General features: G+C 33.5%; 1 protein-coding gene across 1 annotated transcript; it reads left to right on the top strand.

Moving 5' to 3' along the window:
- The first annotated feature begins 443 nt into the window (after nucleotides 1-443).
- Nucleotides 444-3,135, top strand: LOC143064069 (growth arrest and DNA damage-inducible protein GADD45 gamma-like). Its single transcript, XM_076236592.1, has 5 exons — nucleotides 444-621; nucleotides 1,139-1,243; nucleotides 1,790-1,913; nucleotides 2,217-2,442; nucleotides 2,746-3,135. The coding sequence occupies exons 1-4, from the start codon at nucleotides 578-580 to the stop codon at nucleotides 2,406-2,408; spliced, it is 465 nt and encodes a 154-aa protein (XP_076092707.1). The 5' UTR covers nucleotides 444-577; the 3' UTR covers nucleotides 2,409-2,442; nucleotides 2,746-3,135.
- Nucleotides 3,136-13,817: the final 10,682 nt, after the last annotated feature.

Here is a 13,817-nt window from a genome sequence, read left to right as displayed (position 1 = left end):
AAACCGTATACTTACAGTACCGAAGACTTTGCTTCCTGTATTTCAAATAAAAACTAGACGTCAGTATCTTACCTGCATTAAGTACAACGTTTCAGGTCATTATGATAATAAAACGAGCACACGAAATCATAGTTCAGTGTACTACTGGTTCTTTCTCAAGGTCATTAAACTATCGATCAAACGGTTAGGAGAATTTATATTATGGAGAATTCTTGATGACACCAAGCGTTTGATTACAAATTTTTACAGTTTCTTTATCGTTTTCTAATAATTACTAAATCGATTACCTCGTTAGAGTTTAAATTTTGTCTTTATCTGCAAGCTACCGTTATATGATAAAAGGTTAACGTCTCACAAAGTAAAACCCAATGGCCAATCAAATGTATTTCTCTGATTTAAATCCCTCCCACTTACTACAATGTATATAAAGCAACTGTCGCCCTACTTATTAATTATTTCATACGTATCACTATACAGAGTCTGAACACGTTGGATTTAACACGTATTCAAAATAAGGATATATATATATACTACTTTTAATATTTTAATTCATTTGGAAGCTGCAATTTTTGTGAAGATGACATTCCCTGAAAATTTTGGAATAGATATGGATGCCCAAAGGTAAATACATATTTTGTATTGAATTACATGTTTTTAATTTATTTTTTACAGCGGAACAGTTACACAATTTATTTCGTAACCATATGTTGTCACATGTTTATATATATATATAAACATGCTAGTTGTGTAAGATTTAATATATTTGCATTTCTGATATAAGTCACCATGAAAGCCTTTATTCTGACTTGCAAGCCGTTTCAACAGATTTGTTCTGATTCCAAGACTTTTGAGTTCCAAGAATTAAGCGTAGAAGGATCTAGTTGTTTAGGACAATAACTAACAGTTGCAAAAACGTGAAGATATTTTATAACACATTGAAAACCTCATTATAATGTAGAAAAAAATTATCTCGAATTTGCATCAGTTTTTTGTAAAAGAGATCGGTGAAATTGCATCAGACAAACAATATCAAAGTACTCTGTGACGTCACAGCTATGATGCGTACTGCATATATATTGAATTTCTCAGAAGTAGGTGTTATTGACAAATTAATGTAAACGATCCTTTGTTTTTCCAGGAATGTAAACAACATTGGAATGGCTCTTAAAACGATTCTGATGAAAGCTAAAGAAGATGGTAGATTAGTCTGCGGTGTCTATGAATGTGCTCAGATACTTCAAGAGTAAGTATACTGAACAATAATGATTGAAGTTCGTTTTATCAAGCATTTATTTTAACGATTTGTAAATTGATTTGGAATTTATCTATTGGCTAGATTACTTGTGGGGTTAAGTTTTGTTTACTTGGAGTAATACATGGAGTAAATTTAAAATTCATTTGGAACCTATAGAGCTATTAGAGTAAATATAAGGTTAAGTTTTTAATACTTGGAGTATTTAGATATTGATGAACTCACCAGCCAGTGTACTAAGTCTGCAACCTATTACCTTCTTCGCACCTGTTGTGACTGTCAGATTTTGATTTAGTGCCAGATGAGGTCATGAGGTCAAGAATATGTTTTTGTCAATAGAATGACGATATTTTTGGCTTCTGTCTCATTGACTATACGCCACATCTATTTTTATTCATACAAGAATATTGTTGTTTCTGATTGTTATTGTTTTACTAATTTCTTATATTGTACTATGCTCCTGGTGAGCCAATTTGATGGAAATAAAACATTCTTCTTCTTCATACCAGATTTCTTATATCTTTGTTTCTTTTTCAGAATCCCAGACGACATTGCATTATGTCTCCTGCCAGAAGTAGTTGACACAGATGACGTCACTGCTAACATACAGCATAAACTCGTGGAAGCCTATTGTTGGGAAAACGAAATCGAAGTTGTAAAAGTAAGTTTTCATTGAATAAAAAGTTTCATTCAGTTTTTAAAAGAAGGAAATGTCACAGGAAATTTTAACAAGAATAACCTCTTTATATGGTCTTACAAGTGCCAAGGAATGATCAGGAAGGAAAACAGTCATTTTCCTGCTTAACGCTAATACCAGTTATAACTTTGCTTAAATAAGTTTGGGGATTTTTCAAAAAAAAAGTCAGTATTTCTTTCAATTTCCGTCTTTTATGCGGAGGCGAGATATTGCATAGCATTAATTTCACAGATCAAAAGCTTAATCAATATTTTTTTGATTTTTCAGGTTGACAACTTCGAAAAAGTTGGAAAGATGGTTCGTACTGACAAAACGGAGGAGGACAATAAAGATGTTGGTTGTGTTCTAATACAAAACACAAAAACAGACGAGAAAACAGATGAGAGTGCCAATGATTTCATCAATAACTACTACTCCATGTTAGCTAACCAGACACCAGTTGTAGCTTTGCCAGATTGAGGGCACATCATATCATCATGTGATTTAGTACCAGGTAAGGTTTAGGTTTAGGTCAAAAAGATAAAGTAATATACTTACTGTTAGTATTTCATATTGAACTTTCGAAGTTCGTCAATAATATTTGATATACGTACATGATAAGTTTTCAATTTTTTGATCGATCAACAAGTTTTTTTTTAATTCAATACTAAATCTATTTCCTGAAAAGAAGTGGGTTAATACCTAGAAAACTATTGGCTAATTTTACAACATTGATAAGAATTTACTCAAAACTCTTCCTTGTGTGGACTCTCAAAGGAAAATATTCTAATACCATAATCCTTCTTTATTTTTACAGGAAACCAAAACCTGGAAGTTAACCTTAACTGATAAAACCATCATGGAACAAATCAAAGGTCAAGAAGAGGCAACGAGATCTCAACAGGACTTGCTGGATTACCGTGCAGAATACTGGGAAGCCTTCGACGCAAAGTAGTACCCTGTAAAATGTTGCTTTATCCAAACATGAGATCCATTATTCTTTCCGTCTTCAGTCATGAACTTTGCATTTCTTTGTTTTCATTGAAAGTAGTAGAAAGTTCGAACAAGTGACATATGCAGTTACTATTGCGTAATAGTCCAGACATTTATAGAACATTAGTTTAAAAATAGACATTGGATTTTTATTTCACATGTTATATGTCAAAGTCAGGTGTTTATAGATATATAATAAATATTTAAAAAAGAAGTTTATATTTGTTATCCTTCACGGGTAAATAGTTTGACACGAATACATTTTAATTATCTATTAATGATAATATTATGGAAAGTATGCCACAATGGGGTAGATGTGCATTATGGGACGTTAAATTGTATTTGGCTGTGACCCACAAATAAAACGGTGTCTCTGCATTCACGGAAAACCAATATGAGAGACATGTACCAACGTCATCTCTGAGATGTAGGCTCCAGAATTGTCAAGAAAAATTTTACATGTAGCAATAATATATAACCGAATTCATTCTCGTCCCAAAAATATTCCGCAGTAACAAATTTGGATATCACACAGGTTCCCGTAAAATTTGGACGTCATAAAACAAAATATCTCACGCCACAATGGAAAAGTGATTGTTGTATGCGTCAAAAGTTCAAGCGGCCGGGTCATCCGGGATTAGCGATAAGGTGTATTTGCTAACCCGACTCGTTAATGACAAATATTCAGCAACTCTGCCGACAACACCAAATACATGTTTTACCAATAACTGTTCAGTTATACTAAAAGTACCAATTTTACTGCACGAAATTTATATTCAAACGACTCATAAAACTGTAAGGGCAAAATGTATTGCACAACCCTGAGAAAAAATTGGATACAATTTTCGATAGATGTGGTCGTTTTTATGAAAAACACTACTTTTAAATGAAAAAAAGTAGTCCCTTGTCCTGCTCAATGATAAGTTACTTGTTGTTTGCTTAATTTGCCTTCCTGTACTATATATTTTATGCATCTTTCAAATGAGAAAAAAATGTCGTTAGATTTCTTTAACGTGAAGAGGTAGTTGGACTCTCCATACATAATGAATCAGATATATTTTTCCCATTGCAACCGAACGTGGATGTGTACTTGTGCATCCCGGTCATCCAAACGGCATAGGTTATACTGGCCGCAACTTTGGATGTGGACTGATCAAAGCTGAAAAAATATAAACGTCTTCCATTACGTTTATTTCGTTGAACTAGTGTACTTTATTGTTTAGGTGCCAGCTGATGACTGTCTCCGTATGTAGGGATTTCTCTTAGCCGTTCATTGGTTGCCTTAGGCTATTTATCTGATCTTTGATCAGGTTGTTGTCTCTTTGACATATATCCCGTTTCCATTCTCTATTCTTTTAATTCTTATACATGTCAATATAATAAAATGTGTCAAATGAATTCGTAGAGTTAATAGAACTGTGTTCAATGAACTTGTCGGTCAGTAACATGACTACATCACTGCGCTTGAGCATCTCGACATAGACTGCATGTTGATATAAGCATCTCGACATAGACTGCATGTTGATATCAAATATCTTTTATTTCAATCGTGAGAAAGGCTATTAATACTGGCCAACCTGTTATTGTAATAAAGTGCAACATTTAAAATGTTGCCAAACAAACTTCGTAATATGTTTGTTTTCCTGGTCATAAAATCGTTAGGTGTAGATGTTAGATAATCTACCTCAATTGTTTACAGTCCCTTCCTGGTTCTTGATATATACCGGAACACTCTCCATGTCTGATTGGATTAGCTGAAATCAGGATAAGTATATTAAAAAAACTGTTGACATAATGTTTTACCCCGGAGATGTTTATATCTTTATTATTCTCATTCTATCGTTTACTTAACATTTGGTTTAAAAGTTTAGGTGCTCAATATAATCCTCGTTGACAGTCATTAATATAGGTAAAAAAGATAAACTTGAACTCGACTAGAGAGACCTAAGGCTTAATATTGATGCTAATATATGTTTATTGTGTCCAAGAAATATTGTTTTTAAAAGGTAAATAATCAATCTTGTCAACATCAAATATCCTTGGAAGGTAATCAAAATACAATTGTATGTGTAGAAGTCTCCTATTTATGAGAACAGTGACATTACCATTTCTTCAATAAGTCGTTGAACTCTGGAGCACTGATCGATATGAACATCAAGTACAATGTAATAGCCGCGAGGCTCTGTTGCTGTGCTACTTTAGACAATCACGCGAAACACAACTAGCATATAAAAACATGTTTTGCTCTCCCTTGTAGAATTACTAGAAACTGTTTTTAAATAATAGTTGTACAGACAGTAAACAAAAACACATTGAGATATGGCATGATTGCCGATGTGACAACTATATAACAGAGACCAAATGATGAGGAGGTCGCAACTCAAGTCACCGTACGACCAACCTTCACACTAGCTAGACAGTACACATCCTGGTTTATGAAAGAAAAAAAACAATGAACGAAAAAACAAAAATGTCATCCAACAACCAACGACAACCACAGGCTACTGATAATAATGATTTGGCGTTAAACATGTTTTGCGAACACTCTAAATTTCCTAAACCTGAATCAGCGATCAATGCGTTCGTACACCATTTAAAGAGTTTATAAAAATGGCTTGATTTATCAGTTCGGTATTTTGCCCCAAAAAAACAATTGACGAAAACTTGAACAAAGTACCGTAATATGGGTACTCGCGGTTGGTGCGGGCTAGTTCAAACCTCCTGACTGCGATCAGGTACATACAAACAATGGCGGGGTAAACATGATTGTGAACGCCCAACCATCCATATTACCCGTGACTCTGATATAACAGCACAACATAATTACAAACTGCAAAAGTCAGTTGCAGTTAACTCAAAAGATCGTCAAAAGGAAGATACTCGCTCTGTCAAGCAAAATGACAGCGGAATTTGTTAAAGAATTAAACAGCCATAGGAATTTCGGGATGATAACATAGCTGAAATGTAAAAGGACAATTATAATTTACCCGACTTGCCGGAGAGACTCATGGGTAGTAAAGGTCGTTTGCCACTCTGCAGGGTGATATTCACAATTAAAACACTGTATTTCCCGCCGATGACGTCTACCATACTGTTTCTTCTACAACGTGTGATAAACGACATTTAACCATGGGTCTCGATCGATACTCCTTCATCAGTTTCTACAATAAACGCACTACAGGTGGTAAAAATGAGCAGTGGGTCTAACTTTTCTTTCATTAGGTGTTTGTAGTATATACACTGATTTTTGTCCTTATCTAATGATGTAATAGTACGGGTGGTAAACTAACTTGATTACCCATGAGTACATCTTGTTCTCCACCCATCTTTCACAATAGAATCAATCAGTTTTTTATCCGATGAAATACTACTAAACTACGGAGATTTAACGACCATGACTACCCCAGAGTCTCTCTGGACAGTCAGGTTATTTAAAGAAATACCGAAGATTTCAGACTTCAAAACTGTTTATATGACTGTAAAAATAACCAAGTGTAATACAGTATTGAGGCGTTCGATTAACTGTTATATGTTTGATTTCCATCGAGAAATATTATATGAATGTTTTGTGGTGCACACAATTGCATCGGTAAGTCATCTCATCTATAGTAATAAAATTTGGTTAGCACTTGACAATTTAGAAATGATGATATTTTGTGAGTGCATGTCCCAATTTAGCAGCTTGTTCTTCAGTGGTTGTTTTCACATTTCATCTTCTTTGTGACCACTTAAGAAAAAAAATTGGGAAAAAAAAGGTTCCGGAACTCCCATATAATCCCAATGCTCGACCCCAGTGTTCATATGAGCCAATATAGAAAAGGACGTGTTATCATATATGCATCACAGGGCATACATTCTTTGATTCAAATTCGTCATATGTTATATCAGAAACTGCACTGTTAAATTTTACAAAACTCATAATAGGGGATTTATACAAATAAAACTATCCGAGCCTTTTTCGGATGCGATCTTTTCATGAGCAATTAATTAAGGGGTAAATTTTCCAGGTGAGTGATTAGGGTTAAAGACGATGGTGCAATTCATACTGATGATTCCTAAATGCAAACTGTACAGATTTATTTTAATGTGTCTGCGAGGACTATCACACAAGGCATTAGGAGACATTAATTTAAAATGGGAACCCAAAATAGTGTAAAGAGTTGAAATCTTAACTAATAGCTACACAAACCAAATGATATTCAAAAAATATTCAATGAACTAGATTGGTTTTTTTTATATATATATTCAATTTGTTTCAATGAATGGTAAAGCACAGTAAGTTTTGCTAGTAAACCTACGAAATAAGATTTAAACCTTCAAAATAATAATAACATTTGTTTGCATAATTAGAAATGTTACGTTCAAGTAGATAAAAGGGTATTTTAAACACGAAATATGGTTAACCATTGTATTTCTTCTATTTTTAGACATATTTTCACGGAGTCGTGCTTGAAAATGAAACGGGTCAGTGGACCTAGTACGTCATACCTTTATCCTGCCGCAAAAAATAGGAAGTTCTTATAACACCTTTAAACAAACTTTATTCATCGGATTTAATATTTGACGTCATTTCCTATTAAATTTGACAATTATCTGGCGGACAGGAATTACTTTTAATCTTTGATTTCGCATGTAGATATTTAAACTCATATTCCTAAGTTCCTTGTAAATGTACATAGCATACTTGAGTTCGAAATCCAAACCAGTCCCTGGTCAAATTTGTTGTTATTTAAGATAAAATAGTTTGACTTTGTTTTACCTATAAAATAAATGCAATGTATAATAAGAAGACATGTGATTGATTTGTATTTTATAAAAATAAAATGCTTTAAAATCCAGAATTTGTAGGAACTTATATCCTACTTGAGTTCAAAATCAAAACCAGAGCTCTGGTCAAATTTGTTGTTATCAGTTAGCTATTCAAAATAAAATAGTTTGACTTTTTAGTATCTATAAATTACATATATATAAAATAAATGCAATGTGTTAGAAGACATGTGATCGATATGCATTTATTTTCTTATCCAGAATTTTGAGTTTTTAGTAAAGTCCACCCCTCTATAGTCATGTGCGTCATCGATATATTAGCTTTTGCATGCATGTGTCTATGAGTCAAGGGAGGTGTGGGTATACGTCAAATGATAGACAGTAACCAAACAAACAAACAAAAGAGACATCAAAAGGTAATATACTTTCTTCAACAATAGACATGCATGTATACAATATGTCATGCTCTAAAACGTTTCTAGTGTGTAAAAATTATGAATAAATTTAACTACCAAAGATCTGTCATTAACTACCGTTTCTCCAAATAACAAATAGACATTCAGATATGATGACATACATGCAGTATCCTGACTTGGAACACGCACGTGAAAACATGATGGGGTTAAACTAATTTTTGGTTTTATACATGATTAATTTCAGTAATTCATTAGGGAGAATCTTGAAGGTTATCTATGGGTTTATGCATGGAGGGTTATCTTGAAAGTCATTCCTGAGGATGGACACTGAAACGCACCTTCTAATATTATGCTCTGTCGTTATGTAAGGAAAGCAATTTTCTTGTTTTAACAAGTTATGGGGAGGTCGTGCTCTTTGTCAACTAGTATATTCAATTTGCAAACGTCATTTTGTATTTTAAAACAATGCAGATAACAAAAATGACATTTCTGTGGGTGTTGTTGGATAAAAAAAAAAGAATGAGTATTTATGTATCTGTAGATGGTTTATTTGTTATTGTTGTTGTTTCTTGGTTGTTTTGATTCATCAATCAGAAATGGCGAACGCTCGGTATTAAAATAGCATGCGGGACTAATATAATGTATACCCTTGTTTAAATAAGAAAAAAGGCATGAACGAATAATTTCTTAATTATAATGCATGACGTACAGATATGTAGACTTTTGCATTGATTAAGGCAAATGAAAATCACCAAATATCCTATCACATTGACTCGACTGTTGTTGCAAAATTCTGTATTCAACATACTCTGACAGAAAACGTTCGATATATCTAATGAGTTAAGGCATGTAGACGGTCGATTTTTACTGCATGACCAAATAAGGACATATAGTACTCGACGTAGGAGTAGGGATGTAACCTTTTTAAAAAGTCAGGATGACATTCTTATCTAATATTTTATTGTTTATGTAGGAGCATATTTAATTGCAGCCTTTTATAACTGTTTGTAAATATAGTAATGTTACAGTTATTTATAGAACTATTCTATATATGGATATAGAACTATCAATGAGGGATACGTATTTATGGATTAAGGGATTATCTGCAGTGTTTTAAGATTAGATAATATTTAGTTCAGTCATATCGATTCCACGCATATACCTAGTATAGTTACAAAGAGTGTTCATTTCTAATGTGTTTAAGTATTTCCCACAGGTCTAGTAAAATACCTAGAACTGTTTTTAATATTCTTTGCTAGTAACGTCAATTTATTTGTTAAAACGCAAAATGTTGGTTTGAAGGGCGCTATGGTTATTCAATTGTTCCTTGATCATTATAGCACGGGCATATTTGGTTTGAAGGGCGCTATGGTTCTTCAATTGTTACTTGATCATTATATCACGGGCATATTTGGTTTGAAGGGCGCTATGGTTCTTCAATTGTTCGTTGATCATTATAGCACGGGCATATTTGGTTTGAAGGGCGCTATGGTTCTTCAATTGTTACTTGATCATTATATCACGGGCATATTTGGTTTGAAGGGCGCTATGGTTCTTCAATTGTTACTTGATCATTATATCACGGGCATATTTGGTTTGAAGGGCGCTATGGTTCTTCAATTGTTCCTTGATCATTATAGCACGGGCATATTTGGTTTGAACAGGTCTGAAAAAGCTGTCTTAGACAAATCTTTGTTATAAATTATCTTTAGTTGGAAAGTGCTAGTGTAATTACTAATGAGTGTTTTTAACATCAACTCTGTGACTGAATGACCCTATAATTCGTATTAAGAGTGGGCACATAATGGTTCTCAACAAATATGCAAAATTGCGATAACAGCTGTGCGAATGTAGATTGTTTGTTATGGGATACAAATACTACTCTAGAACACAACAAAGTCCTTTTGTAACTTCTTTAAAAGAACAGACTTCCGTCGACAACTTATCTAAAGGAACGGAAACCAAATATCATAATACATCCGTCTTTGTCTTCCAGGTTATGATGTTTGGACATATGACCATTTGTACCAGTCCCAAAAAAGAACTAACGTTAAGAAAACAGCAATAGGGACAATTGTAGCACTGTGATGATGTCCTATACGTTAAGACATAACATATATTAGGCCAGGGCTGTGTAAAGCCTTCCAGTGGCAACCTTACTTGATTAAATAATAGCCAGTATAATTAAAAAGGAATTTTATTGGTTTGTTTGTACATATTTTAAACTTTCAGGATTGCACTTTGTTTGGTTTTAAATTACTGTTGTGTTTACAGAATATTAATTTAAACATACATATTTGAATAATTTACTGATTTACACAATATGCTCTTGTTTCAATAATAAAATGAATGAACCATGCTGCTATATAATCATAGACCTTGGTTAGTTTAAATATACCTCGGTTTGATAATTTGTTATTTCATTTCATGTTCTTTAAGGGCAGTGTGTTGAGTGTTGACATGATATTCGTAAATGCCCGCACAAACAAAAGGAAGCTCCGCTCCTTTCAGTATAAGTTCTATCTAAGTCGGGATCAATTATTGCCACATCGGTAAAGCCATCATCATGGGGTAAAATAGGGTGAGATAGGAAGTATCCAGTGTTGATTAAGTTTGTTGTGAAAACAACATGCCGTACTTTTATTTGCTTTATATAACAAGTGAACCAAATCACCTATTTAATTAAGTTTTTTTGCGCACTGATCTCGTGTCATTTCATGACAGGGCATTGTAGATCGGTACAGTAGACAGTTAGATTGAAATAACAAAGATCTGGTTAACAAAACGCTATTTTTTGTGCGTCTTGCCTGCACTTATATATTCCGTGTAGGATTTGATAGTTCCATTGTAATCCATTTACTGTTGTTTACTGATTTACCTTTTTTATTTCGTCATTCAAAATATACTTAAGCATTAAGACTGAAAATGATTAGAATTGTAAAATATTCACATTTCAATAATTCCGTCCAGTGGCAAGTTTCAAGCATACATATCAAGGACGATTCTATATAAGCGTTGACCTGAATGCATAGTTAAATTCTTTTGTGTAATGATAAGCTGTTTCTCTTAAATTAGTCCAATATATAATTATAAATAACATAAAAAAAAATGTATAACTATGTAAATGTGACCCAGTAACCTAATGTTAAAAATATAAGACATTTAAACTCGTCAGATCCACAAACAACATAGTTAAACAGAACAAAGAAATCTACGTCTATTAAAACCCGCCAAATATAAGAGACGTATGATATGGGGTCGTGATTAAGCAGACATTTAGTACATTCAGCATGACGTATATAAGTATGATCTGTTCTGGTGTCTTATACAAAGATCGTCTGATCACAACACTAGCTCACATGGATTTTATATATAGTTCTATAAATAGATATCATCTGACTTAGTCACGAATTACCTGGCCAAAGGGAATACCCTGAATGATATTGAATCACCTTCCACGTAAATATATCCAACTGTATAGTATCATAAGTATGTACTTTGGCCGGCATGACGGGGAATGTAAACATATAGAGTTAGTTGCAACAGGGGTAACAACAATGAACCCGGAACGCGTTCATTTAGTAGAATTAATATCAATACGTTATTAATAGTATGTATACCCAATTAAAAAAGGTTATTTAGCAAAACAAGTGACAGAAAGACGATATCATTTTAAACATTGCATCATTTTTTAGATGACGTTTAGATAGTTATTTATATGAACTCTTTTTATTATAGAGCAAATATGCCTTTCCGTGATTATCAAAGTTTAAGCTTTCTGTGGACATGAATGCAACTGATATTTCGGGAACAATAATTGCTATCAAAATCTCAGAAATGTAAAATATTAAGTAATAAATGCTGTATAAATTACCGCAAAAACAAACTATCAGATCTGTTCTATTCATTGCATATTTGTAAAATATACATACAGTCATAAATAATAAATAGTTTTAAGTTTTAAGATATATACATTGTATATATGTAGGACTCCGAACCGCAATAATCACACTGAAGTGCGACGGTGGCCATTGTCGCTTTATCTTGTTGATAGCTACGCCGAAGTGCGATAGTGGAAACGCTAAAGTGCGATGGTTGTACTATTTGTGGCGGAAACAATAATTCGTTGATCTCATTTTCTACAGAACGCATCCGTGTTGACGTTACATTGAAGCATTTTTCAAAAGTACAACTGGACTCTATGTGTTCATTTCGTAAAATTTCAAAAGTACAACTGGACTCTATATGTGCATTTCGTAAAATTTAAATATTTCAACAGAGTAATGCAGTGGCGTAATCAGAATGGGAGTCCGGGGGTTGCAACACACTTTTTTTGTCGATCAATGCTTTTGAATGGGGACATATGGTTGGACCCCTCCTCCTTTTATCCTTTTTTATCCTGGGTTGGAACCCCCTTTTAAATGAATTAATCCGCCCCCGTAATGTTTTTGTGTACCGGGATCTCTATGTATTATAGCACCCGTTAAACTGATGTCTTTGTTTGACATAATAATGCACCAGATTTTCTTGTGGTCTTCTTTATCTATTGTGACAGCATTACCTGGTACACTCTTCTTTGTCCACAGCTTACCTTGATAAAAACATTGATCTGTAAATAACTTAACCAACTGAAAACCGTTATCAACAATTAAACTTTGTAATAGTTAGATACACGACAAGCTGTCGCGTGGACCAGCTGTCATTTCGGTAATTGTTCACACCAGCGTTCCTTACACGCAATCGGATAGGCTGGTTGGTTACCTACATCTTATTGAAATTAGTAAATAATGGGACATTTCGATATAAACTTCTTTGTTATCACGTACGGGAGACGTTAATAACACAAAGTAATATTTGGTGTTTTTACAATTTGTGATCGTGTTTGGAATGTAGTGACAGATGGCGCGTGCGACTGTGTATTCAATATCTCACCTGTCATATACAAACTTAAAGGTTTGACAGCTGTGTATTAATCAAACATTAGGTACTTAGTTTACCGTTTCAAAATGCAGGCAGATGTCCTTTCCTAAGCAATACACCTAAAACGAAACCATAGTAACGGTCAGCACTGTTGCAAGATTTAAAAAGAACAATGATCTTTATCACTGATCGGAACCGAGATGACAAGGGATATTGATAGCTATTGTTTTATCAAGCAGAGGATATAAAGGGTGCAGCAGCAGAAAGTAGGACTCTGGCTGCCAAGTTAATCGACAACTATTATTTACGCATCTTTTCGACGAATCTTCTAATTCATTACACTTAATTTGATTTAAAAATATGAGATTCAAATTACATTCATATTACGTTATTGGTAATATTGGTAATTCTTCTTTATTTTATCATGTGTTGCAGCTATCGCTATCATTGAACAAAGTATTTTGATCGTTTTTTATCGAAGACATATCGAATACACCGTCTCGAAAAAACATAATAAAAACGAAAATTGTAGTCACAAAGTATGTGAAACCGATTATCACCCATCGTCGTTAAATTTTTAAAAGCATATTTGAACCAATTAACACCAGAGCACAATCATCCTCGAGTTTGCTTGTACACCGATTAATTATGCCTGTCGTCCAAAACATTGGCCGCTGGTACTTATAGAACAGTACCCTTTACAAAATTGTAACAATGTCGAAATGTTTTGTCTTGTATGCCTTTTTTATTTTTGTTCATTTTTATGTTTTGGAGTTTAGTGTGACGTCCATTT

The sequence above is a fragment of the Mytilus galloprovincialis genome, chromosome 1 (genome assembly GCF_965363235.1).
Source record: "Mytilus galloprovincialis chromosome 1, xbMytGall1.hap1.1, whole genome shotgun sequence".
Lineage (NCBI taxonomy): Eukaryota > Metazoa > Mollusca > Bivalvia > Mytilida > Mytilidae > Mytilus > Mytilus galloprovincialis.
The sequence above is the reverse complement of the archived record's forward strand: the minus strand, read 5'-3'. Positions and strand labels throughout refer to the sequence as shown.